The sequence below is a fragment of the Ramularia collo-cygni genome (genome assembly GCF_900074925.1).
Source record: "Ramularia collo-cygni strain URUG2 genome assembly, contig: RCC_scaffold01, whole genome shotgun sequence".
Lineage (NCBI taxonomy): Eukaryota > Fungi > Ascomycota > Dothideomycetes > Mycosphaerellales > Mycosphaerellaceae > Ramularia > Ramularia collo-cygni.
This window is the reverse complement of record NW_019716255.1, coordinates 3,220,849-3,243,732: the sequence shown is the minus strand read 5'-3', so window position 1 is coordinate 3,243,732 and position 22,884 is coordinate 3,220,849. Positions and strand designations below refer to the sequence as shown.

General features: G+C 52.5%; 12 protein-coding genes; 6 read left to right on the top strand and 6 right to left on the bottom strand.

Annotated features, from left to right (window-relative positions):
* Positions 1–805: 805 nt before the first annotated feature.
* On the top strand, positions 806–2,521 carry RCC_01078 (related to Aspartate--tRNA ligase, cytoplasmic; the record flags this gene model as incomplete). Its single annotated transcript, XM_023766326.1, has 1 exon — positions 806–2,521. One exon carries the CDS (start codon positions 806–808, stop codon positions 2,519–2,521), a length of 1,716 nt encoding a protein of 571 aa, XP_023622094.1.
* Positions 2,522–2,853: 332 nt separating this feature from the next.
* Positions 2,854–4,446, bottom strand: RCC_01077 (related to 2-dehydropantoate 2-reductase; the record flags this gene model as incomplete). Its single annotated transcript, XM_023766325.1, has 1 exon — positions 2,854–4,446. The coding sequence occupies one exon, from the start codon at positions 4,444–4,446 to the stop codon at positions 2,854–2,856; it is 1,593 nt and encodes a 530-aa protein (XP_023622093.1).
* Positions 4,447–4,829: 383 nt separating this feature from the next.
* Positions 4,830–5,651, top strand: RCC_01076 (probable Ubiquinone biosynthesis protein coq4, mitochondrial; the record flags this gene model as incomplete). Its single annotated transcript, XM_023766324.1, has 1 exon — positions 4,830–5,651. The coding sequence occupies one exon, from the start codon at positions 4,830–4,832 to the stop codon at positions 5,649–5,651; it is 822 nt and encodes a 273-aa protein (XP_023622092.1).
* Positions 5,652–5,840: 189 nt separating this feature from the next.
* Positions 5,841–6,704, bottom strand: RCC_01075 (uncharacterized protein; the record flags this gene model as incomplete). The annotated part of the gene is made up of 1 exon (XM_023766323.1): positions 5,841–6,704. One exon carries the CDS (start codon positions 6,702–6,704, stop codon positions 5,841–5,843), a length of 864 nt encoding a protein of 287 aa, XP_023622091.1.
* Positions 6,705–7,710: 1,006 nt separating this feature from the next.
* Positions 7,711–8,693, bottom strand: RCC_01074 (uncharacterized protein; the record flags this gene model as incomplete). XM_023766322.1 has 3 exons in its annotated part: positions 7,711–8,217; positions 8,271–8,360; positions 8,433–8,693. The coding sequence occupies 3 exons, from the start codon at positions 8,691–8,693 to the stop codon at positions 7,711–7,713; spliced, it is 858 nt and encodes a 285-aa protein (XP_023622090.1).
* Positions 8,694–10,070: 1,377 nt separating this feature from the next.
* RCC_01073 (uncharacterized protein) lies at positions 10,071–11,167 on the top strand (the record flags this gene model as incomplete). XM_023766321.1 has 3 exons in its annotated part: positions 10,071–10,741; positions 10,800–10,956; positions 11,015–11,167. The coding sequence occupies 3 exons, from the start codon at positions 10,071–10,073 to the stop codon at positions 11,165–11,167; spliced, it is 981 nt and encodes a 326-aa protein (XP_023622089.1).
* A 365-nt stretch (positions 11,168–11,532) lies between these two features.
* Positions 11,533–12,975, bottom strand: RCC_01072 (related to neutral amino acid permease; the record flags this gene model as incomplete). Its single annotated transcript, XM_023766320.1, has 1 exon — positions 11,533–12,975. One exon carries the CDS (start codon positions 12,973–12,975, stop codon positions 11,533–11,535), a length of 1,443 nt encoding a protein of 480 aa, XP_023622088.1.
* Positions 12,976–14,323: 1,348 nt separating this feature from the next.
* RCC_12069 (uncharacterized protein) lies at positions 14,324–14,875 on the top strand (the record flags this gene model as incomplete). XM_023766319.1 has 3 exons in its annotated part: positions 14,324–14,400; positions 14,455–14,581; positions 14,636–14,875. 3 exons carry the CDS (start codon positions 14,324–14,326, stop codon positions 14,873–14,875), a joined length of 444 nt encoding a protein of 147 aa, XP_023622087.1.
* A 992-nt stretch (positions 14,876–15,867) lies between these two features.
* Positions 15,868–16,912, top strand: RCC_12068 (uncharacterized protein; the record flags this gene model as incomplete). XM_023766318.1 has 3 exons in its annotated part: positions 15,868–15,935; positions 15,991–16,120; positions 16,175–16,912. The coding sequence occupies 3 exons, from the start codon at positions 15,868–15,870 to the stop codon at positions 16,910–16,912; spliced, it is 936 nt and encodes a 311-aa protein (XP_023622086.1).
* Positions 16,913–18,099: 1,187 nt separating this feature from the next.
* On the top strand, positions 18,100–19,109 carry RCC_01070 (uncharacterized protein; the record flags this gene model as incomplete). XM_023766317.1 has 4 exons in its annotated part: positions 18,100–18,164; positions 18,217–18,343; positions 18,399–18,563; positions 18,621–19,109. The coding sequence occupies 4 exons, from the start codon at positions 18,100–18,102 to the stop codon at positions 19,107–19,109; spliced, it is 846 nt and encodes a 281-aa protein (XP_023622085.1).
* A 512-nt stretch (positions 19,110–19,621) lies between these two features.
* RCC_01069 (related to 1-acyl-sn-glycerol-3-phosphate acyltransferase) lies at positions 19,622–20,554 on the bottom strand (the record flags this gene model as incomplete). The annotated part of the gene is made up of 1 exon (XM_023766316.1): positions 19,622–20,554. One exon carries the CDS (start codon positions 20,552–20,554, stop codon positions 19,622–19,624), a length of 933 nt encoding a protein of 310 aa, XP_023622084.1.
* An 882-nt stretch (positions 20,555–21,436) lies between these two features.
* Positions 21,437–22,859, bottom strand: RCC_12304 (uncharacterized protein; the record flags this gene model as incomplete). XM_023766315.1 has 2 exons in its annotated part: positions 21,437–21,988; positions 22,188–22,859. The coding sequence occupies 2 exons, from the start codon at positions 22,857–22,859 to the stop codon at positions 21,437–21,439; spliced, it is 1,224 nt and encodes a 407-aa protein (XP_023622083.1).
* Between the last annotated feature and the right edge of the window lie 25 nt (positions 22,860–22,884).

Genomic DNA, 22,884 nt, shown 5'->3' with positions numbered 1-22,884 from the left:
GGTAGGGCATGAGAGCAAAAAGCAGGAGGTGTTTTGCTCAACATCCAATCATAGCCGCATTGTTGGATCGTATCAATGTGGACAAATCTTGACAGCGACGGTCTGGCAGRTCGGCGTTTGCATCGCTCAGCAGTTCCCGGCGCTTGTCCCGGCTGCGCTTCTTCCATCGACTCATGAAAACATCCCCTTGCAGAAGCAGGTGCGTCCGGAGAGTCTCGCGGTCATCCAAAGCCGAGGCAGTGAGGCGTCTGACAATCCCTGCTGCTTCATTATCCGTAGTTCGCCTCCTGGCTGGTTTGCATCGACATCCATATCTTTGAATACCTCTGGGATGTGAGGTCCTTGTACATCGTGACCGGCGGTGAACATTGCTATGAGAGTGGGCGCTCTGCGACCAATCAAACCATAGAAGACAGTGTACCTGCTAGTTGGATGATGAGTACCTAGCCATCCTTAGACTCCAGATGTCTGCCAGGTCACTGCGGGCTGAAGATAACGACTGTTCGCCGGACGAGCGAGAGCCTGTGGGAGAATCGAAATAAGAGGGCGTATCACCTATGCAGCGAGAGAGATTAGACCGGGTAGTCTGCAAAGTGAGCCAGGCCAGGCACCACAAGTTATAGAAGTAAGTCTTTTATAGGAGAGGTGGGGTTCACTACAGATCGGACTCACCTCGGCTCACCTGCCCCATTCGTTCTCAGAACCCCACCTTCCAATGTGTGTCATACCTTATGCTCTAGAAATGTTTCCGCCGATCACTCGACACTTTCCAACCTCACCAACATCCCCACCGGACTCTACAAGCATGGCTGACAGCGCCATTCCCGAGCGTCCAAGGGAGGAGAATGCCCCACCAGCGACTACAACTGAAGGCGGCGAGGCAGGAGAGGGCGGCGAGAAGCTTTCCAAGGGCGCATTGAAGAAGCTGGAGAAGKAAAAGGCAAAGGCGGAGAAAAAGGCACGACTGGACGCCGAAGAGGCGGCGCGAAAGAAGGAAGCCGACGCCAACGATGTCAGCAAGGACGACTACGGCGAGCTGCCCATGGTCCGCAAAGCCACAGGCGTCAAGCACGAGAAACTGGCCGATTTGGCAAAGACACACCAGGACCTGGCCGATGACGCTGCTCCCGCCGTCGTCTTCCGCGCGACAGTGGACAATGCCCGCAAACAGGCGGCGACCCTCTCCTTCCTCAGTCTCTCCCAAGCTGGAGATACCATCCAAGCTGTGGTGGCCGCTTCCGATACCCTTTCCCGTAACATGGTCAAGTTCGCAGGCGGCATCCCCACAGAGAGCGAGGTCATTGTGCACGGCGTGCTGAAGAAACCCAAGGAGCCCGTTACGTCCACCACTGTCTCTCATCTCGAAGTTCACATCACCAAGCTCTACATCCTCTGCCGTGCGGACGCAAAACTCCCCCTCCAGGTCGCCGATGCTGAAGGCCGCATTCCAGCTGAGGGCGAGGATAATGCCACCTCCTCGGATGGAAAGGCAATCGTCAGCTTGAACACCCGTCTCAACAACCGCACCATCGACCTCAAAGCCAATCTCAACCACGCCATCTTCATCATCAAGTATGGTGTGCAGAGTCTCTTCACCGAATTCCTTGCCGCGAGAGGCTTCATCGGCATGAACAGCCCGCGCATGTTGGGCGCTGCAACTGAGGGTGGCTCTTCCGTCTTTGAGATCAAGTACTTCAACGAAAAGGCCTACCTCGCTCAATCACCACAACTCTACAAGCAGATGATGATCGCAGCTCGGTTCGAGCGAGTAATGGAAATTGGACCCATCTTCCGCGCCGAAAACTCCAATACCGCGAGACATTTAACCGAGTTCACTGGTCTGGATCTGGAAATGGCATTTGAGGAGGACTATCATGAGGTTGTCTCTCTACTCGAGGAGCTCATGCTGTTCATCTTCAACGGCCTCCGCGAGCGTTACCGCAAGGAGACCGAGCTCGTTCGTACGGTGTACCGCGTGGAGGAGTTCAAGCTTCCACCACCCGGCAAAGTCCCACGACTCCACTTTAAGGAAGGAATCGAGATGCTTCGGGCAGCCGGTGAGGAGCTCAACGACTTCGATGATCTCAGCACGCCACAAGAAAAGAAGCTCGGAGCGCTGGTGCTGGAGAAGTATGGCACCGACTTCTACGTCCTCGACAAGTTCCCGCTCGCAATCCGACCCTTCTATACCATGCCTGCCGATCCCGGTGCCGAATGCGTGAGCAAGAACGAGGGCTACTCCAACTCGTACGATTTCTTCATGCGAGGACAGGAGATCATGTCCGGCGCACAGCGTATCCACAACGCGCAGTACCTGGAAAAGCGTATGCGGGAGCATCTCACTCCCGTCGACCCATCAAGCGATGGTCTGAAGGATTACGTCAACGCCTTCCGCTATGGATGCCCGCCGCATGCTGGTGGTGGAATTGGATTGGAGAGAATTGTCATGCTGTGGTTGGGATTGCCCAATGTGCGGTTAGCGAGTCTATTCCCGCGTGACCCAGGTCGTTTGATGCCGTAGGTGGATGATATGGTAGAGCATCTCGCTCATACCAGGCTGCACAGGGCTTCCATTGAGGGAACGATAGACGGTCCACGGCCAACAAGCTAGCCGACCGCCTCGAGATGAGCTAGAATACGTAGCTGAGGATTACTCGGTGAATGACACTACATCATGATACCATACTTCTACTTCAGCTTTCCTGTACACAAGCGCACCTGTATCCCATCATGCGTGCCAGACGTGTTGTCATAGATATTTACAAAGTATGTATCAAGAGGGGACTCCCCATCCGGTCAGTAGCTCATCGACATTCGGTCACACACATGACTTTTAATTCCAATACAAAGTTTCTACAAATCAACATTCAATCCATCCCTCTTTCCGACCACAGGAACCTCTCCCTCCCTCTCCCTCTGCACAACCCTCCGCTTCCCTTGCACAGCACACATCATAGCGTAATTAACCACCGCTTTGATTCCCAGTTCCTCTCCCCTTTTCACAATATATCCATTAATATACCCCACTTCCGTCTTCCTCCCAGCCCTGACATCAGCCAGCATACTRCTGATATTATCCTGGGTCTTCCTCGCCACCTCCACAACCAATCTTTCCAGCCTCTCGCTTGAGAAACGGGAGTTGGTGTTGGGGAGACCACGCAATTCTGGTAGAGTGCGGATGATGAGGGACGTTTCGGCGAGCATAAGGCGGAATGTACGCCTTAATTCGTGGTTGTAGAGGATTGTGCCGTTGCGGGCGTCGATCAGTGAGGTGAGCGGGTTGAGGATGGAATTGACTGCCAGCTTTTCCAATTGCAGTTGGAGGAGTTCATGTGGCGTGTGGGCTACGGCTGCAAGGACTGGGGTCCTGGTGAGTGTTCGGATGAGATACCGAGCTGACTGAGGGTAGTGTTCGGGGAGATGACCAAGTTGTGCCTTTTCTGGTTTTGGCGGTGATTTGGTAGCGGCGTCGGGGATGAAGTCTTCTTCCTCTGGGTTCTCTTCCTGGATAGGAGGTGGTGGTGAAGTTTCTTCTTTTGTGGTGGGTTCGCGCGGGACTATTCCCAGGGCGATTGTCCCATGTCCTKCATGAACGACATAGAATGGATCGCTCTCCGCCTTTTCTGGAGGCGAATTGGCGCCATGGGTGATGATTCCCTGCACGTAATTCGGTCGAGTGGCGGGATCCGGGAAGATCTCAGCGTTAACGTCGTCGACTACGCCCATTCCATTCTGCAGGAAACAGATGGTACTCTGCGCATTCAAACGATGCTTGAGTCGAGAGAGAGCCACAACTGTTCTAATCGTCTTTGTGCAGACAATCAAATTGTGGATGATGTCGTCCGGGAGGAAAGCGGCCGCCTTGTTGGGCTTTTCTGGATTTGTGATTGGGGTGTAGCTTCCCTTCTCTCCATCCTCTGCCCTCTGCTCGGCAACAATCTGAGCAGCCTCATGCGGCTTGATGCCCGTCTCATCAGACAGCTCAAAGACGTTGGGGGTGTCATGAGGCACATCCACCGCATGCTGCGTCTGCCCCACGGGTTGCAACTCGCAGTCGAAACCGCCCCGTGGAACCTCAAACTCTCCATCTTGGACAATGATTCTCTGCTTGCCCCTTCGCCACTTCTCCAGCAACTTGTAGCGGTGGAAGAGGAGGGTCACAGGCGGCGGATCGGGAATTCCCCGCAWAGCATGCGCTACCAGTTTTCCAATGCTGCCCGTCCCGACAATGTGGATCCTGCGCTCGACATTCGGGATGGGAGCGTGTTGTCTATCAATGGGAGAGAGAGATTCGCGGATCGTCGCTTCGTAGGCTTCCTGCGCTGTACTTTCGTCTGAAGTGTTGCTGTCTATCTTCCCCTCATCCTTCCCTCTCTCTTTCCGTTCTCGCGCATTTCCTGTCTCCTTCCCCCCAACGAGTGGCTTATATGCTGTCGGCGATGCCATGAAGGATGTCGTCCCGAACTGTCGGGCAGGATTGCAGGGGGTGGATTGTATGGCAGCCCTGCCGTGGCCAATGTTACCGTGTCTCCATGCGAAAAGTAGCCTCGGTATTGAAACCGGAATGCGAAGGGGTGTGGAAGGCAGCTTGGAGAGAGTTCCGGTGTAAACTGGCGTCTATACCATGTTGCAATGCGGAAAACGAGATCGAGCTGGAGACTTATTTGTTGCCGGCACGCGAGGTCGACGGCGTCATGAAATAATTGCCGTCATTAGTTAGGGTTAGGGCGGTATATTGATTGATTGGTAGGGCTGACCTAGGTATAGCTTGGGATGGAATAGCACCTCACCTGCATCTATCATCCCAATCCACAAACACATACGGGACGATGTCGCCGCTCCGCCCTCTCCTGGCTCTCCCGCCCTCTCTCCGCGCCCGTGCCTTCTCCGTCCTGAACCGTCCTTCCCCCAAATATCCCGGCCATGTTCCCCTCAACATCCCCGAACGCCTCTCCCTCGCTATCGGATCCGCCTTTGGAGCTCTCAAGAACCCTTACCGGCACGACTTGATCGCCTCATTGGGTGAAGCGACCGCGAAACCCTACTTCATCTCCCGTCTTCGGAACGCCATGCTCCAATCTCCTTCGGGTCGGAGAATTCTCAGAGACAAACCCCGCATAACTTCATCGTCCATGTCGTTGGAGAAGTTGAGACAGCTTCCCTCAAATACMGTAGGGTATGCATATGCTGCGTGGTTGGATCGAGAAGGCGTCACGCCCGACACGAGAGACTCAGTGCGATATATCAATGACCCAGAAGAGGCATATGTCATGCAACGATACAGGGAAACGCATGATTTCACCCATGCCATTACTGGTCTACCGGTCATCATTGAAGGAGAGTTGGCAATTAAGGCCTTTGAGTTTGCGAATACTTTACTTCCAATGACGGCGTTATCCTTGGCCGCGATTGTGAGATTGAAGAGAGTGGAGAGGGAGAGGTTCTTTTCAGTCTATGGACCGTGGGCTGTGAGAAATGGCTTGAAGGCCGAGGAGGTGATCTGTGTCTATTGGGAGGAGGAGTTGGAGACGGATGTGGATGTTTTGAGAAAGAGGCTGGGGATTGAGATTCCACCAGACTTACGGGCGAAGAGAAAGGCATTGAGGGAGAAGCTGAAGAAGGAAAAAGCGGAGAGACAGGCGGTCAAATGAAGGACGCCATCCTCACTTTTCTACTGGATACTCCCTACCACTATCCATCAAACCCCGAGATTGCAGGTCGTTTCATGGTTGTCCTTCTGCCACGGATCATGTTCATCCACAAGCTCGCAATGCCAGCAAGCCTCATGCCGTTTTGACTAGCCCAAAATCTCTGCCCAAAACTCGAGCTGATTTGGCGAGCTAGTCACAAAACTGGCTCCGTACCAGCGCCCTCAGCCCTGCTTTGTTCAACTTATCCAAGCCGCCATCCTCAGCGAGCTCGAGGTGTTCGAGCATCCCCTCCCATGGATATTCCTCAAAGTTGCAACCAAAGCCTTGGAGATACTCTTGATGAAACCCCAACCATTCCGCCAGTGTCTGCGCGCCAGGCTCCCGGTGAGCGTTGTCCCTGCTGCGCAGGAAGGCTTGTCCTTGATCCGAAATGAAGATGGCGGCATCAGTCTCATGCAGTGTTGGCTTGACAACGATTGATGGAAGCTTCTTGAATGGGGTGACAACGATTGATGGAAGCTTCTTGAATGGGGTCATGTCCTTGTGATAGTCAGAGTTGTGGATGGAATTGTGGGTGGCATAAGATTTGACTTCGACGTCCCGCTCGGCAAGTTGTTTGGTCCACTGGGCAAGTTGTTTCTTCCGCTCGGCAAGTCCTTCTCTGTACTCGGCAAGTCTTTCTTTGTACTCGGCAATGCTCTTCATCCACTCTGCAGACGCCTTTCCCACCTCTGCAGTTTTATTGTCGATGTAGCTGTCAGTGGTGTCCAGGGGAACAAGAGTGGCATCAAGAAGATCTTCATTGGACGGAGCCTTGGAGTGATTGGAAGTGTCGGCGATGCAGTCGATCAACTTATTTGCGGCGTCGAGCGCGGAGGTGGTAATGGTGAGAGAGTCGCGGGAGAGTAGGGCCTCGACTTCTTGGCGATACGTGTCTTTGCAAATCGATATGGAAGCGCGCGACCCGCTGTCTTGGCCGATGACCATGCCGACAACTGTCTGCAAGAAGAGGGGTCTGCAGACGAGGACGAAGAGGAGGAAGAGGAGCCTCATGGTGTCCGATTCGAGGTCCGCGATGTTGTGACGCGAATGTTTGGACGTGAAGAGTGGAGGTATCGAGGAAGTTTTTGAACGGTGGAAAGTCGCCGGCGACATGAAACTGGCGCCTAGCTGAAGTGACGCGTGCGGGTGGGACCAGCTTCATTCACTTGACTCTGGAGATTATCCCGAATTGTCGGATCACAGCCGCGAGACGCATGAAACAGGGCAGAGCCAGTAACATGGAGAAGACGCCGCTTCACAAGGATGGACGCTTACCGAATTGATAGTCTGTCGGCCCTACTCAAAGTCGTTCAAACGGATGAATCATCCTTGAGCCATGGAAGAATAAATCTACTATAGGTCCGCAGTCATGATGCCATCTAGAGAACACTGTAGCCGTCGATATAAGGACCATCCATCAACATCGCACTCTCCACATTGCTTACGGTGTCCCTCGCAAGGTCGCCATTTCCGGAGCTGCTAGACCTTCTGTAGCTGTAAAGCTGTCCGTCAAGCAATGGAGAGAGCTGCCAGGGACGGAGATGCTAGCTCGCTGAGCCTTACCTGGTATCATTGGAGATTTCGACATGAGCAGTCATCAAAAAAGCGATTATCCTCAATCGCTCTTTCCATCACTCAAGGGGCGAATTTGTCAGAAGAGAGATTTCTGGCAGCTTCAGAACATGGGAATTACAAAGGGCGAGCGCCCAAGATGATTCGAGATTGCTTAAGAAAGTCTTGTCTTGGTCAACAGTCCTCACGTCGACGGCTAAAGAGGGAATTTTTCTAAAAGCATGTCGGGCCAGGTTTGAATGTATCTACAATAGGGACAAGGACAGCAACCAAATAACACCTCATTGACCTCTCAAACTCCGCATCATCTCCCCGCGCTGTAAACTAGGTACTTCGCTTGCTTCCACACACCATCCCTGATGTCTCGAGCAAGCGTGATGCCATTGGCACACGTAAGAGCAATCGGAACGCCACGCAATGTACAATGGCCCTCGATGGAAGTTCCTCAAGCTTCCAACTTGCACTCGTCTTCAGCCTCGACCTTTCCAAACACACCATACCGCACCATCTCATTGACTCTCCGACTCTCCTTCTCCCAAGCCCCAACACCCTTAAACCTCACCACCTTCTCCAACAACGCATCCACATTGTTCCGATACTTGACGTCCATATCCACCCACATCCTGCCCTCCATCTCCTCACCCTCCCTAAACTTCTCGAATCTACGCACGTTGATATCGATGAAGTTGCGGATCTTATCAGCCGGATAGAAGACGTTGTTGAACTCCACTTCCCAGGGAGATGCATGGGGCGGGGAAACGTCGAACGGTAGGCCCTTCTTGGAGATGTGAGAGGCCGTGACGTCGCGGGTGAAGGCGAGGATGAGGTCYATGCCAGCGGAACAGTAAGGAGCGACGCCATCAAAGTCTTCGGGCTGTGGGAATTGGACGCAGTAGTCGTGCCACTTGGGGAGCCATTTGATCATGAACTCTTGGGTTGCTGGTGGGATAGCCTAGTATGTAGATGTGAGTGATGATTCTAAAACCTAGTGGAGGAGATACTGACCGGTCCTTCGTCCTCGACAGGCTCATCGATGGCGGAGTATGTGGGAGTGGCGGGGTCCGCGCCGCCCTCCTCTGGCGGAATGGCCGCAGACTAGACATCGTCAGTGATATGGATCTCAAATAAATAGATGAGAAGCGCGGAGTGATGATGAGCATGACCTACCGGTAGTTGGAGAGTGAACGCGCTCGATTCGTTGCCCGAATCGATACGACCTTGACTCTCATCCTCGCTCATCTCAATCTTCTGCTCGTCTGGAACGCGACGCTTTCTCTGCCTCTGCCTCTTCTTCTTCACCTCAGCCGCAGCAGGCGGCACTGCAAGCGTGAGCATCGCCATCTGCTCAACCGGCGCCGTTTCCGCTTCCCGAACAGATTCCTTCTCCGCGCGCAACGGTCTCTTGTACTTCTTCAGCGACTTTGTCATGTTGGAATGCACGTGTTGGAATACGKGCAATGATTTTGTTGATGGAATGGGGCAGGATGCGTGTTGGAGATGGGATGTGATGCTTGTCTGAGATGGAACAGCTGATGAAGTTTGAAGTTTGTCAAGTCTTGTTTGCCTTGATTTTGGGTGCTGGCAATTCATTCACTTCACAGAACCGCCACGTGGCGCGACTGCCGAACGCCGCATCCTTTCAAACCAAGTCTTTGAGCGTATTGAACATGACTCACCAGAACACCATACCTGGGACAAATTGAGTAGCTGACCGGGTATCCTTCATCACGCAGGCATTCTGTCAAAGTGACGTCTGCTGATGATCGCGTGATGCTGCCAAGGAGAGAGAACGAAGTGGGCACAATGGAGCAGTCCTTCCATTGAGCAAGCACGACGATGACTGCACCAACTTCAATGCTTCAATGCAAATTCGTTCCTCATGTTCTCGATGATGGCCTCATTCTCGGGGACGGTCTACGGTGCAGACGACGAGGTCAACATCAGTCAACCTACCAGCTGGTTGTTCACGGATATAATGATCCATACTCTTACCCTGAATCCCGAGACGTCGTGTCCAAGAGAAGAAGCGGTTCCATGCGGCCAAGCAGCCGCCCAAGACAAGGCAAAGATTCTCAACCAGAACCACGGATCAGAGGGAGATGCTTCGATGGAGCCGGCATTGTCCACGACTCTCGAGACCTGATAGATGGAACGCTATGGCGCATGGAATCTGTGGTCATTATGGGTACTCGCTGTATGCAAGCAAGATATTGATGTTTCTTTCCATCAACGTTCTTGAGATCCTCCCGTTGTGGCCATTTTCATATCGAAGTGCTTGTTGGATGGCAAAGCTTGGGGATTGCCTACTCACACCGCTTCTCCTGCAGGTAAAGGTCAAGCAATTCTTGTACGACCGCCTGACCCACTGTCTTTGCATGGCAGGATTACATTGGCTCGCGTTTTCCACACGTTTGCCATCCGCCATCACCGACCGCATATTCTCCTGTTTTTTCTGATCGAGCAAAAGGCAGACGGTTATTAGACATGCCAGTCCCAAGTTCCGCTGCCACGAAACAAGTAAGAATGGTCTTCCTTCCAGCACATTAGACATCCTCGAAGTTGTTGTCGGGAAAGAGCAGTCAGTGGTGAGAGGAAGATCTTGCACCAACCAGGGCTCAAACTCAAGACCCCACCCCACAATCTCACCCCGTGCCAGCAGCAACACGGACGGCCAACCTCCGGCCAACCACCATCACACAACATAAATCAACATTGATACAACAACATACACTGTAAGTGATCTTTCCCACCTCTCAATACCTCTCCATCTACAAATCTGTGCCATCAAACATATATTTCCACACAATGTCTCCCAAACCTCAATTCCTCATTGACCTCGAAAGAGACGGCTACGTCGTAGTCCCCAAAGTAATCCCTCCAAAGTCCTGCGATGATTTCATCGCCTCCGCATGGTCCTGGCTTGAAAGCTTCCCACACGGCTTCAAACGCAATGATATCAGCACCTGGACCGCCGACCATCTTCCCTACGGTCAAGATCGTGGACTCTACAATCGCTACTCGGTCAACCACGAGGATTTTGTATGGAAGATCCGAACCGAACCGGGAATTCTCGCCACTTTTGCCGCCGTTTGGGGAACGGAAGATCTTATTGCAAGTTTTGACGGGATGAATGTCAGTCTTCCTGTGAACCCCAAATCGGGGAGAACGGATGTTGAGGCGACAAGTCCTTGGCCGCATATAGATCAGAATCCTCGCACGATAGAGAGATTGGAGCTTTATCAAGGGATTGCAAATTTGGCGAAGAATGGACCCGATGATGGCGGGCTGGTAGTTCTTAAGGGAAGCCATTTGTTGCACAAACAACATTTTGAAGAAATTGGTGGGTTCAGAGAGGGTGCTGATGCTGGAATTGGAGAGAATGGTTACAATTTCGAAAAGGGCGATGATAAGTGGTATAGAGACAGGGGTTGTGAGGAGGTCAAGGTTTGTGCAGAAGCGGGAGATCTAATTCTGTGGTGAGTTTGTCTTCTCGTTGTGAATTGTTCGGTGGCTGACAGACAATTGGTTTGGTAGGGACAGTAGGACTATCCATTGGAATGCTGCACCTACTGGTGAACATACAAGGTTTGCGACATACGTCTGCTATTGTCCCAAGAGTTGGATGTCAGAACCAGAGCTTGAGAAGAAGAAGGAAATATTCAAGGCACGCAAAGGAACCACTCACTGGCCGGTATGTGTCGTTGAGAGCTCAAATATGACATGTCTAATCTACTGAATCCTACTCACAGAACATGAACATTGTGCCGGCCGATAAAGAAGGTTACTTTTATGCCACGCCAAGGAGGCCGGATGATTCGGCTGATGTAGCAGACCGTGACCGGCCTTTCCATGAGCCTGCAGTAACGCCAGCAGTACTCAAACTCGCTGGATGGGCAGCATAGATCGTACAGAAGAGACCTGCAAGCCGTCATTCCCGTGCTCCAGCAGTATCATCTCCGTTTCCTGGCTGCCCTCAGGAATGGGTGATGTTGTGCATTGAGAATGATATATACTGACGCTGTGGACCTTGCCCTCTAGGCAAGCGGCTCAACATACCTTCAGGTCAACATGAATCTACCGCAACGACGTGGATGCCTTGAAAGCTTGGAAATAGAATCTTTGAAGACTGTTATTTCATATATATGATCTAGATCAAATCCACGCGTGGGTATCATTTCTTCATGCCGGCGCTGCCAGGCTAACACGTCTCACATAAACGCCATTCCATTCCATTCCCGAATATCCAAAACGTTGAACGTCCACTTATCTATATCGACACATTCGCGCAGCTAAACGCAGGCTTGACACCACTGGAGTAGTCCGCCATGATGGCCTTGACAGCAGCATAGAGTCCTGGTCCCAGAAGGAAGAGTCCACAGATCATGACAAAGACATGCACAATCGTCAGGACCGATCGCAGGGGGCTGGTGAAAAACTTGCCCTGGTAAAGCTGGTAGTATGCCACGGCGAAGAAGATGAAGCCGAAGAAGGAGTCGAATGCGGCGCCGAGGAGGGAGAGGAAATCTCCCATGCTAGGGATGACCTCTGCAAAGACGAATGCAACCAGCCAGATTGCTGCCATGACACCAACCCAGCTTGCCCAGCCAATGACGGTGTTGGAGTGTGCGTGGCGAGACTTGCCCCAAATGCGGCTGTAGACGAACTTTGCAGAGACGTTGGCGTAGATGACACCAATGACCAAGGTGGGCACGATGACGAAGGCGAAAGAGCCCTTTTTGTAGACGTCGGTGCCCAAGCTTCCAAACGCTGGTGCCGTGGTATACTGTCCAAGGAAATGATATCCAATGGCCGGTGGGACGATGAATAGGAACCCGGAGATTCCAGCCAGGACAGCGAGTGCCTTGGGAAAGTCCTGTGGCTTCTCCATTTCGGAAATGAAGGTAGGGAAGAGGATCTGAGGCACCCAGAGGAATGTGATGTTCAAGACGGCGTTCATGCAAGCCACCCATGTGGTCCCCTTTGCTGGGAAGGCGGTGGTCATGACTTCGCCAGCCTCGGGGTATGATCCGTTGTATCCAAAAAGGGGATTCTTCTCGATTCCGGCGAAGACAAGGAAGAGGAGGATCGCAATTCCCATGCATGCGGCCGAGAACATGGACATGAATGAGACATGCTTGAGCGTGCGAGGGACCGACATGGTGATACCCATGACAGTTGCAATGACTGAGAATACGACGGTGCACATGCTGTGGTCGGAGAGTGTGTTGAGGACCTTGGCACCAGTGAGGATGTGGAAGCCAATGAGCAGGATGTTGTTAGCAAGCAGCATGAATGCTGTGAACCAGTATGCCACCTTGCTCTTCCCGAATGCATAGTATCCAAAGTCACAGATATCCCTTATTYGTGGATGTTTCATGATGAACTTGTGCATTGTGATGGAGGTAATCCAGAAGAGCGCTCCGGCTACGAGCATTGTGATGATGCCTGGGACCCAGCCAAGAACAGAGAGAGACCAAGATTGAGCCATGATAGCGAGACAGACTTGGTCTCCAGCGAGGAGCCAAGCTGCTTTCTGCCAGGACATGGTTCGGAGAGAGATGTCATGTTGATGGTCTTCGGCGACGAGGACCGTGAAGCTGTCGACGGAGCTATCATTGTCGGATTCGGWAGCCTCAATATCGACGTTGTGAACCGTGACAGGGACCGACTTTCCCCTTTCCTTTTCTTGCTCCCATACGGTAGTAGACATGATGGGATGGAGTCTGGAAGAAAGAGATTCTGTACAAAAAAAGCAAGGGGARAGAGGATGTGTAGGAACCTACCGGATGTCGCACAGACAGCTATCATATACACCCAGAAACACTGACTTGGTTTTTGCCAATCTCTTCAACGCTTTATGGCGTGCTTGGGTGAGACCCGGTCCATGAAGTCTGGAGTTCATCATGATCTCTCCAAGCCAGTGAGAGTGGTGAGATATCAGCCTTATCCGATGCGCTTGCATGGATCTGGCCCGGTCGCACGTGGCGTGCGAAACTAGCGTAAAGCTTGAAGTCGAAGCTTAAGCAATTGGCAGATATCGTAGCCGAGGGCGGCGAGTCTCCGGAGGCATGCCACGCTTTGGGATGTGGCATGAACTGAAATACCAATGGACGGTGCTRCTATGAGGACAAAACAAGGTCTGCACGTGGTAGACGACAGTAGGCCACGGCCGCCGTGAATGGACCTTCCGCGAAGAGCACCTCCTGTTTCCGTCTTGCCGCGATGATGACACCCATATTCAGAGATGCTGCGATCTTCGAAGAGAGCTTCTCGAACACTCATCTTATAGGCTGTAGGGGACCCTGCCTTGGTGTAAAGTGGGTCGAGCGGGGAATCTTGGTCGTCCCTTGGATCACCGCGACACCAAGGGAGAGAGCCAGAGGAACGGCCGGAACACTGAAAGAGTGAATGGACGGAGGAACAATGTAGCAGTCCGGCTTCGAGGCTCCGGCCTACCGATGGTGTCAAGAACAAAGCTCAAGGACGATTATTGTTTATGATGAAGAGCTCAGAAGTCGAAAGAGGCAGCACTTGGACAACAGCGGCATGATGTCACGTGTCGCCTCTTGAACACCGTGGAACCGTGAGCTTGTCTCAGATGTCGTCCCGCGACTTCTGAAGTGCGTACAGCATCCGTTGCTCGCTCCGAAGGTCATTCTCATGGCCAAAAATATCTGCTTTCGCTGTGGGGTGGCGAGCGCTGGGGCGTTCGAGGGGACTCTGTGGATCTGGAGAATTTCCGATGCAAAGRAACGTTGTGAAATTCCAACACACACTGTCAAGCTGAAGGAGGAGACTCCGGATGACTGTCCCCATGCTGACCTCCCATATGAGCTGTGAACTTCATAGCCCCGAGACTCTGCTTTGATGTTTGCAATCTCTTCGAGGACATACCATCTTTTGGTTTGATATGATGGTGCACTGTAATGTAAGCAGTCTCTTCAAAGCTCTCATTCACTCACTCCCTCAGAATCGGAGTTGGCTAGTCTTGCGCTCCCGCTCCCCAACATTCAGCCGCATTTCACAGCATCCACTTCTCGTCTTCCTTTTATTCCATCATGAGGGAAAATTACGCGAGCACATGGTCCGTTGCAATGTCGGACAACCATCAGCGTGTCTTCGACACTGTCGCAGGGTATGCACAGACTGGGTAACTCTCCATGCCACTGTTACTGATCGCCTTCCGCAGACAATTCGGGTGCCAAGAGTGCAGTGACCTCGTTCTCAAGTGCGATGGTAGTGTGTGGAACATACACAAGGCTGTCGTGTGCTCGCAGAGCGCTTTCTTCCGGAAGGCGTGCACTGGTCGGTTCAAGGTAAGCAGGAAAACTTCCATCTATTCACTTTGCAAATCTAATCGAGGATTGCAGGAGGGACAGGAATCAGTCATCACTCTGCCAGAGGATAACAGCTGCGTCGTCCACGAGATGATTCGATACTTTTACACCGCCGAATACAACGACAGCCACCACTTCGCGCCAGGCGATGCGTGCGCAGAGAATGATGCCATCAGGAAATGCTGCTTTACACCCACTTTGTTTCAATGTCCACATGCACACCATCGCGGACAAGTTCGACATCCCACAATTGGCGTGCCTCGCAAATCGTAAAGTTTCCATCCACTGCGACTCTATACTACTCCACCCCGAGGACTTTGCGGATGCTGTTGAGGAGATGTATACCACCGCCGCTCACAGCAAGACCATCACGCAATCCACCGCGCTCGATGCCCCGTATCGCAACATCCATGAGTTGTACATGGAAGCCGAAGGCGAATATTTCCGATCGATGGCGGGCGCAACGCCACAGTTCGCTTCAGAGCTGGCTGCCAGGATAGTCAGCAAGGGGCAACCCCAACCCAACCTGACGAGATGGCCGCTTGCCAAGATGAACATCAAGGTCAGACTTCTGGAAGGGAGCGTCATTGTGGTGAGCATCGATCCCCGGGATCCGGTTTCGAGGATCAAAGAGCTTATTGAAGACACTGGGCGTCTCTCAGCTGAATGCTTGCTGCTGCTCAAGTTCCAAGGATCGTGGATACATAACGGTCGGAAAGCTTGGGACTATGGCATAGAAGATGGGGCCAAGATTGACGTCCGATGTTTGGCACGATGGCGTTGAAGACGGGGCCACGATCGACGTCCGGTGTTTGAAGTTACATTGAGTTTGCAGAGCCGTCGACACGAGACCAGTTCAATCACGTCTGCTCTGTACTGTGTCTTCTAGGCGCTTGACGAGCGACTCTGCTGATATTGGGGTCTCAAGTCGCTTGCTTTACACACGACGTCCGCACTTTCTAGAAATACTTTAGGGTGATCCTGAGGGTCTGATCCTGGTAGATGATTCCATTCCCATGCCGACCGCTCGGGGTCTCTCGCGCGCAGATAAGTAAGTTCCAGATGTTCCCTTTGCGAACGAGGTGTTCTTTCCGTTTCTGTGTGCCTTTGCAAACGACGCGTTCTTTCCCTTTTTATTTTCCTCTGCCACGCTAGAACTGTCTAGTCTGTAGTYTGCCTATATTATACGAACTTCCTCTGTCACTTCAAAAATAATTACTGTACTCCCTCCACATCAGACAACGTGCCAGCCCACATCAGACGACATGGCCCAAGCTGTCTTGACCAACGGCCTCCAGCCATGGTCCAAGATCATGTTTGACAGTATCTCAAGGTATGATCCATCACAAAAGCGGCGCATGCGTGACGCTGATCTCATCCATCGCCAGCTTCTTCGAAAATCCGGCCTTCAGCGACTGTACCGTCAAGTGTTCAGACAAGACGTGGGATGCCCACAAAGTTGTCCTTGGTGGCCAGTCCGAGATCTTCGCGACAAGACTTAGTGACCCATCTGGGGAGGTAAGCGAGGTAGACGACTTCTGATGTGGATCGACAGCTAAGATATCCGAACAGCCATCGCTCAATCTATCGGAGGACCATCAGTGTATCGTGCACGAGATGATGCGCTACCTCTACACTGGCGACTATGAAGCAGGCCACTCCTCCACGCACACCTCCCTCGACGACGGGCACACCGAGCCCAGCTGCTGTTTCACACCCATACTGTTCAGCGTCCACATGCGCACCATCGCAGATAAGTGGGAGATTCCAGCCCTGGCGCAGCTCACGGAGGCCAAGATCGCCGATCAAGTTCTCGAAGTCTCGGACTGGGACATAGACGACTTTGCCAATGCCATCGAAGAGATGTACACCACAGACTCGGAGAACAAGAAGAACATGCAAGCTCTCGCCGTGAGGGCTGCGGTACCACGTGCCTATGAGCTCTACAATAAAACTCTTGGAGGCAAGAGATTTCGAGAAGTAGCAGAAAAGATCCCGGTGTTTGCCTCTGAGCTTGCTAGAGTGCTTGCCAGGAAGAAACGTACGCCGAAAAAGCTCGTAAAAAGACGCCGTGGCGTCTTTCAGATCACAGTAGAGACTGTAACGCTCAAGCGCGTGAGTATCGACCTCGAAATGGGCGACATAGTGCTCACCATCAAGGAGCTCCTCCAAGAAATTCAAGGCATTCCGCCTGAAGATCAAGTTCTCAGTTGGGCCAACAAGAATCTAGACGACGGTAGAACGGTAGGAGAATATGGGATCGGGGAGGGCGCGGTGATTCGCCAAAATCTGAAGCTGCGTGGGTCGTGAGCCCTACGTCGTATAARGATGGTGTTGGCATGGACAGCATCGTGAATGCGTCAAAGGGGACGACGTGGATATGTTATTCCACGGTGAAGTATGAGACCCGTGATGAAGAACATGGCCATACTTTTCAACAATTCCACAGAGGCCGCCGGGCGATCGTTAGAGATTACACCATGATGGATAGCATCGCTCATGATAACGAAGTTTTGATCAATGCCAATAGTTCCCAAAATCAGAGAATCTGTGGCATCTCCATTGTCACCTGGGCGGGTGACTCTCACGTAACTGAGCACGTCTATGTGACAGGCATGTATAGTCATCTGCATATGCAAGAGCTTTGCGATCTGAGAACCTCCCACGCGGCAGACTCGTTTTGTGGCGGCGGTAGAATGTAGAGCCCTCTGACTGCAATCGAGATCCATGCAGTGTACATTGCTACAGAGCTGACGATATGAGAAATCATCAACAAGAGCAGCGCCCCGAACTACTCTCTCGATTGATTTGCGGGCTCCTCTGCTAGTCATTAGGTTTCTAGCAGGCCTAGAATCGTCGAGTCTGTAGAGAGTGAAGCCTTTGGACATTGTAGGGATAAATAAGGATGCCTCGTCCCGATAAATAATCCTCATTTCGACAGCTCTGCGTGATTGCTAGAGGAATGTTGGTCGTGGGGAGAAGTCTGGAGCGGGAACAGAGCATCGCAGTTCAATGGCCATTCGGTTGGCCAGTCGTCGCGATCATCGTTGGAGAGGACTTTGTAGGAGAGATGGAAGCTGTCCGCTTGAAGATTGCCGCAGTATCCTTCCATGGTGCGGTGGGTGACTGGACGGATCTCTCGATCCAGGCTGTAGGCACTCCTGCCTCACAGTATTCGCTTGACTGTGAGATGTGCAATCTATTGAAATCACGACAATCTCTCGACCTCACCATTGTCAGTACTTGCCCTCTCAAGTAATAAGGTAGGTACTAAGTCATGGCTCTCGCTTACTACGCATCGCTGACTCCCTTTCTTACACCAAACAAGATTCATGTACGAAGCACCCAACTACGCCTTCGCCTCGGGCGAGGGGTAGTCGCCATTCACTCCTGTACGGTAGTCTCCATTGGTGCTAGTCCGGATCCCACCCTTCTCACTYTCCTCTTGGCTTCGTGGAGGGTTTAGACGAACTCCAGTCACCGACAGATTAGCCATCATGGCGGATACACCCTCTTCTGCCCTCACCGTGGGCAGAGATTCGCTGTGCGAGAGCATCAGCAGGTACCTTGCTCCCTCGTCCTTCAAGATTCTCCAGCTGACCATCACGTTGCAGTCTCTTTGGTTATTCGCGTTACTCCGACTTCACTGTTCGGTGTGGTGGACGGTCGTGGAAGGTCCACAGGAACATCCTCTCGTCAAGATCAGTTTACTTCGCAGCGGTCTGCGCTGGAATGTTCAAGGTGCGCGCGTGGAACCGCGATTCTCCGGCACGTGCGGGTACTGATATCCTCATAGGAATCATCGGAAGCATGCATCACGTTGACGGATGACTCGCCCACCATTGTGAACGCTATGCTCCAGTACCTCTACTCTGCCGAATATGATGATAACGCCAACAAGGAGGAAGACGGCTACCATCCTTTGAGCTTCAACGTCCTCGTGTATGCACTCGCGGATAAGGTAAAGTGGCCTGTAAAGATGTTGTCGACCTAAGTCCTAACAACTTCCGCGTGGTAGTACCAAATCCCAGGTCTTGGAGATCTAGCCCTGGCCAAKTTCGACTTGCTCGCCACTGCCGCCTGGAATACACCCGAGTTCGCCGATGCCATCCACCGTGTCTACACCTCCGCGCTTTCAAGCAAGAGTGCGTTGCGCATGTGCCTGGTGGACATCATCCGTGAGCACTCTACAGTGCTATTCACAGAAGAGTGTGGGAAGAAGCTTCGGGAAGTGGTCAGTGAGGTCGCGGAGCTTGGTCTGGAGTTGTGTGTGGGTATGGCCATGGTGCCCAAGACCACGTTCTCCAAGCYAATTCCCGTTGGCTGGTACACGTGCAACAACTTCAACTCGTGTGGAAAGTTCATCAAATTGTCGGGGCAATTGACTTCTGTGGGCCAAGACGTGATCTGCCCGCATTGCAAAGACACGAACAGAAGCGGCGGTCTCATTGGCAAGCGCAACGCGGCGGTGGCAATGCTGAAGGAGATGGAAGCCTCTGGCATTTGATCAACGAGATCCAGACTGCACGAAAGAAACATGTGCGAATGAATTGCCGGCAAGGCGTCGGAGAGCTTTGTGGTGTTGAGGAGTGAAGAGTACCGACTGCATCAAAGACGCTTCTTGATGGTCCGAATTAACGTCTTCTGCGCCTAGCTCCCAGGCACGCAGTGCAAGATGTCACCTGCTCGGAGTGTTCATCTAGTCCGCAATAAAAGACATTGGACTCCTCAAGTGGAATAGAGACGAWGGGGGCGGCAAGTAGTAAGATGTTCATTCTCCTCGATCCTACATGCGGCGCGGTCCTCCCTCCCGAATATGAGCATTTCAAATGCTTTAGATGGCCGTCCCGCTTGTGATCTGGATGCTGCAAGAACGCCGTACGCCTCTGGGTATCTCGCATCGCATCAGCTAGCAGACAGCTCCCGCATCGTAATGGCCCACGCATCAAACTCGTAGGTCATGTAGAGTGTTATCATTCACAAATCTTTCCCATGTCTCGTGCCTCATTCTTGCTCCTCTCAAGCTGCAGCATTCATAGCCTTCCCAGCAAAATTGCTTCCCGGGGTGACTGCTTTTCCATTCCCAACATCCTGTTGCTTCTTCGCAACTCCTTCCCTCCTCGCCACTTCGGTGATCTCCACGAGCGCCGCCAACATGACTTCCCTGACCTCTTTCAATAGATCATCCACATCCTCCTTCGTCTTGCCCTTTGTCGGAATCGGCTTCAAAACCCTCACCGGCACGCTTCCCGGAACGAACAACTTCCTCTTAAAATCCATCACCTCGGAGTAATTCGCCACAACAACAGGCACAATCGGCACCTGCGCCTGCACAGCCAGATGAAACGCCCCCTTCTTAAACGCCAGCATATCCGGCTTATCATAATAGCTCCTCGTGCCCTCGGGGAAGATAAAGACACTCTGCCTCTCCTCCCTCATTTGTTTCGCAGCGTTGTCAAAAGCCTGCAACGCCTGCTCCCTGCTTTTCCGCTCAATAAAAACCGTCTTGCTCAACAACATGAACCACCCCAGCACCGGGACTTTGCTCAAACTCTTCTTCGCCGTCACACTGCACCATCGCGGGAAAATGTGTCCGAGCATGAGAACATCCAATTCCGTCTGATGATTCCCTACAAATACCGCGGGGCGAGTCTTAGACAGGTATTCCTCGGGATCTTGCACGTCAAACCACACGCCCGTGAAGAGGAGCATGAGCCATTTGAATGCTCTTCCCGTAGTCCATTGTCCCATTCCTCCTTTGCCGAAGAGGGAGAGGGCAGCGCTTGCAAAGACGCCGTAGCCTGCAGCGAGCAGCATGGCGATGATGGAGGCGAGACTGCGGGCGTAGAAGGTCAAGGCGGGAATTCCGAGAGCGGAGCCGAGGAAGACGAAGGCGTTGATCGAGAGGGTGAGGACCGTTGTGGCCGTGAGGAGATAGAAAAGAAAGGCCATCTTTGAAAATTCCCGGGGGGAATGTGTTTGGGGAGTGTGGGCGTGGGGAGCCAGGCCCAAGAGGACGGGAAGGTGAGGTTGCAAAATGTGGTCGGTATTCACCGAAACTGCGGGAAAAGTGCCGTGGAGGGTGAAAGGTGAGGTCAGCCCCGCCGAAAGCTAGCATACCTTCCATCTTACATGTACAGGTAGTTTAGAAACACCATATTTTGGCGAACGCCCGGTAAAATCAAATGTTGCCAACAACGACAAGAGTGCTTGTAGATGACTCAGATATCCGTTCGCGAGACTTGTCGTCGATGCACACCAATGGGAGCAGGCAAGGAGAGCCATCAAGCTTCATCAGGCCTTGAGAACTTCGCCTCATCTTATCGTACCTTAAGATGCACTTTCTTTTTACGTGAGATGCCTATGTCGATTAGCGCGTTTTCTGAATACCTTCAAGTGAGTGACTTGATCGAAAGATGCGTAGGTAGGTCTCTTTCGAAAGCGAGCGTTCTTCGCCCTTTGCTCGCTTTCAACTCTATCTTTCAGTACAGCACGCACTATAGATGAAATGAGGTGTAACGAGAAGCGTGCCAGGCCGGTAGAGATACAACTGTGCGCTAAATATCGGTAAGACGTCTAAGATGCAATAATGCGGCATTCATACCAAGATGGATACAGGCCTGTATCTATCTTACCGTAAGATGAAGCGAAGTATATAAGGCCTTATCATCAACATCAACATCCACAGACACATGGTGACAAGTTTTGCATCACACGCACCAGACACAGACAAGCGAATGAAAAGAGTTCAATTGTACAAATCGATGCTTCTCAGCACCATCACTTGGTTATGCTACATGTGGTATACAACATCTCATCACTCCACGTCCATCGCTACTCCACACTGGTGGGAATCTTGACTCGCCCACTCTGCCGGTCATTGTGCGGCATTCCGTACCTGATACCGACCGCACTTCTCGACCGTCCAGTCTTGCCCGTCTTCTCAGCACTGATGTCTTGGAACTTAAAGTCCCATCTCCGTGTAGGAATGACTCGCAGTGTGCGCTCCTCCCACTTGCGCTGCCGTTCCGCGGCTTCAACCGCGGCCTGCTTCGCCTGCAGATCGCGAGCTTGCTGGTTTGCAAATCGCTCCTCACGGGGAATGCCAGCCAAGTGCTCCTTCTCCAACGTAATCAGCTCCGGGTGAGGGATACGCTTGTCAGCAGGGAGAAGATCCGGGTGGAAAGCCTTCGCGGCGTCTTCACGGGTGAATTGTCGAGACTCCGAGGTGGGGTAGAAGAGTTGCTGACGTGTCCTGGGATGGACGGGTAGATCATTGACACTTTCATGCGGATGGATCTTGTTGTTTGGATCGTTTGGTGTAAACGGCGTCTGTGGCAGCATAGCCAGCACAGCCTCTTGGTACGGTTTGGCCAGTGGCTTGCCCTATATTGCGATTGTATGTCAGCCATCATCCTCGGTGTGTTGTCATGTAGAGGACGGCAGAGTGGGTTTCATGATCAGAGAGGCTCGCATGCTATGTTTTTGTAACCATGTATATTGTCTTAAAGACTAATCGATTTGAATAAAATCATCATTGAATGGGGAAGTCGGGAGGACGGAGGGGTAGATGTCAGCAACTCACCTGTTCAACCCACTGCTTCTCCACTGTCTTCAGACGGACCACAGCGGCTACACGTCTGGTGTCGACGCCAAACGCGGCACTGACAGTTGAGATGTCCACGCCTCGCTCAACAACCTGACGATGAAGCTCTTCCCGCAGATCTTCACTCAAAACGCTTTCGGACCGGAAGTCCTGGTTGAGAGGGTAGGGTCGCATATCACTCGGACGCTCCTTTGGCAGGCCACCTCGAGCATCATACTCGCTCCTGCGCAGACGTGCTGCCTCACGCTTTGCGGCATTGCTCTCGCGATCCGCCTCGCTGACTCCACGATCAATCTCCTCCTGCACAATTGCAGACTCATCAGCTACTGATGTAGCTTCTGGTGGGGACTCTTGCTCGGACCGGCTTCCATCGCGCTGCGGTCTGCCGCGGATGAGATTTCCTTGACGGTCGTATGCGCTGAGGTAATTGGTACTGCCCTTCATGGGCTCTTTGAACACTTTTCCTGGCCCGTTGAGCCATTCCCACATGTTACGTCGAAGGCGCTTTTGTATTTGCGGGTCGCGTCTGTGGAATTGTCGAGTCTGTTGTGCAAGGGGCGCCGCCGCCTCCAGTAGACCTTGCGGTCTGGTCCGGAAGCATTGGCATGATGAGGGGGTGGAAAGACGATGAGGTTGTATTCGAGGAGGCATTGGAAAGGATGGATGTCAGGACGGA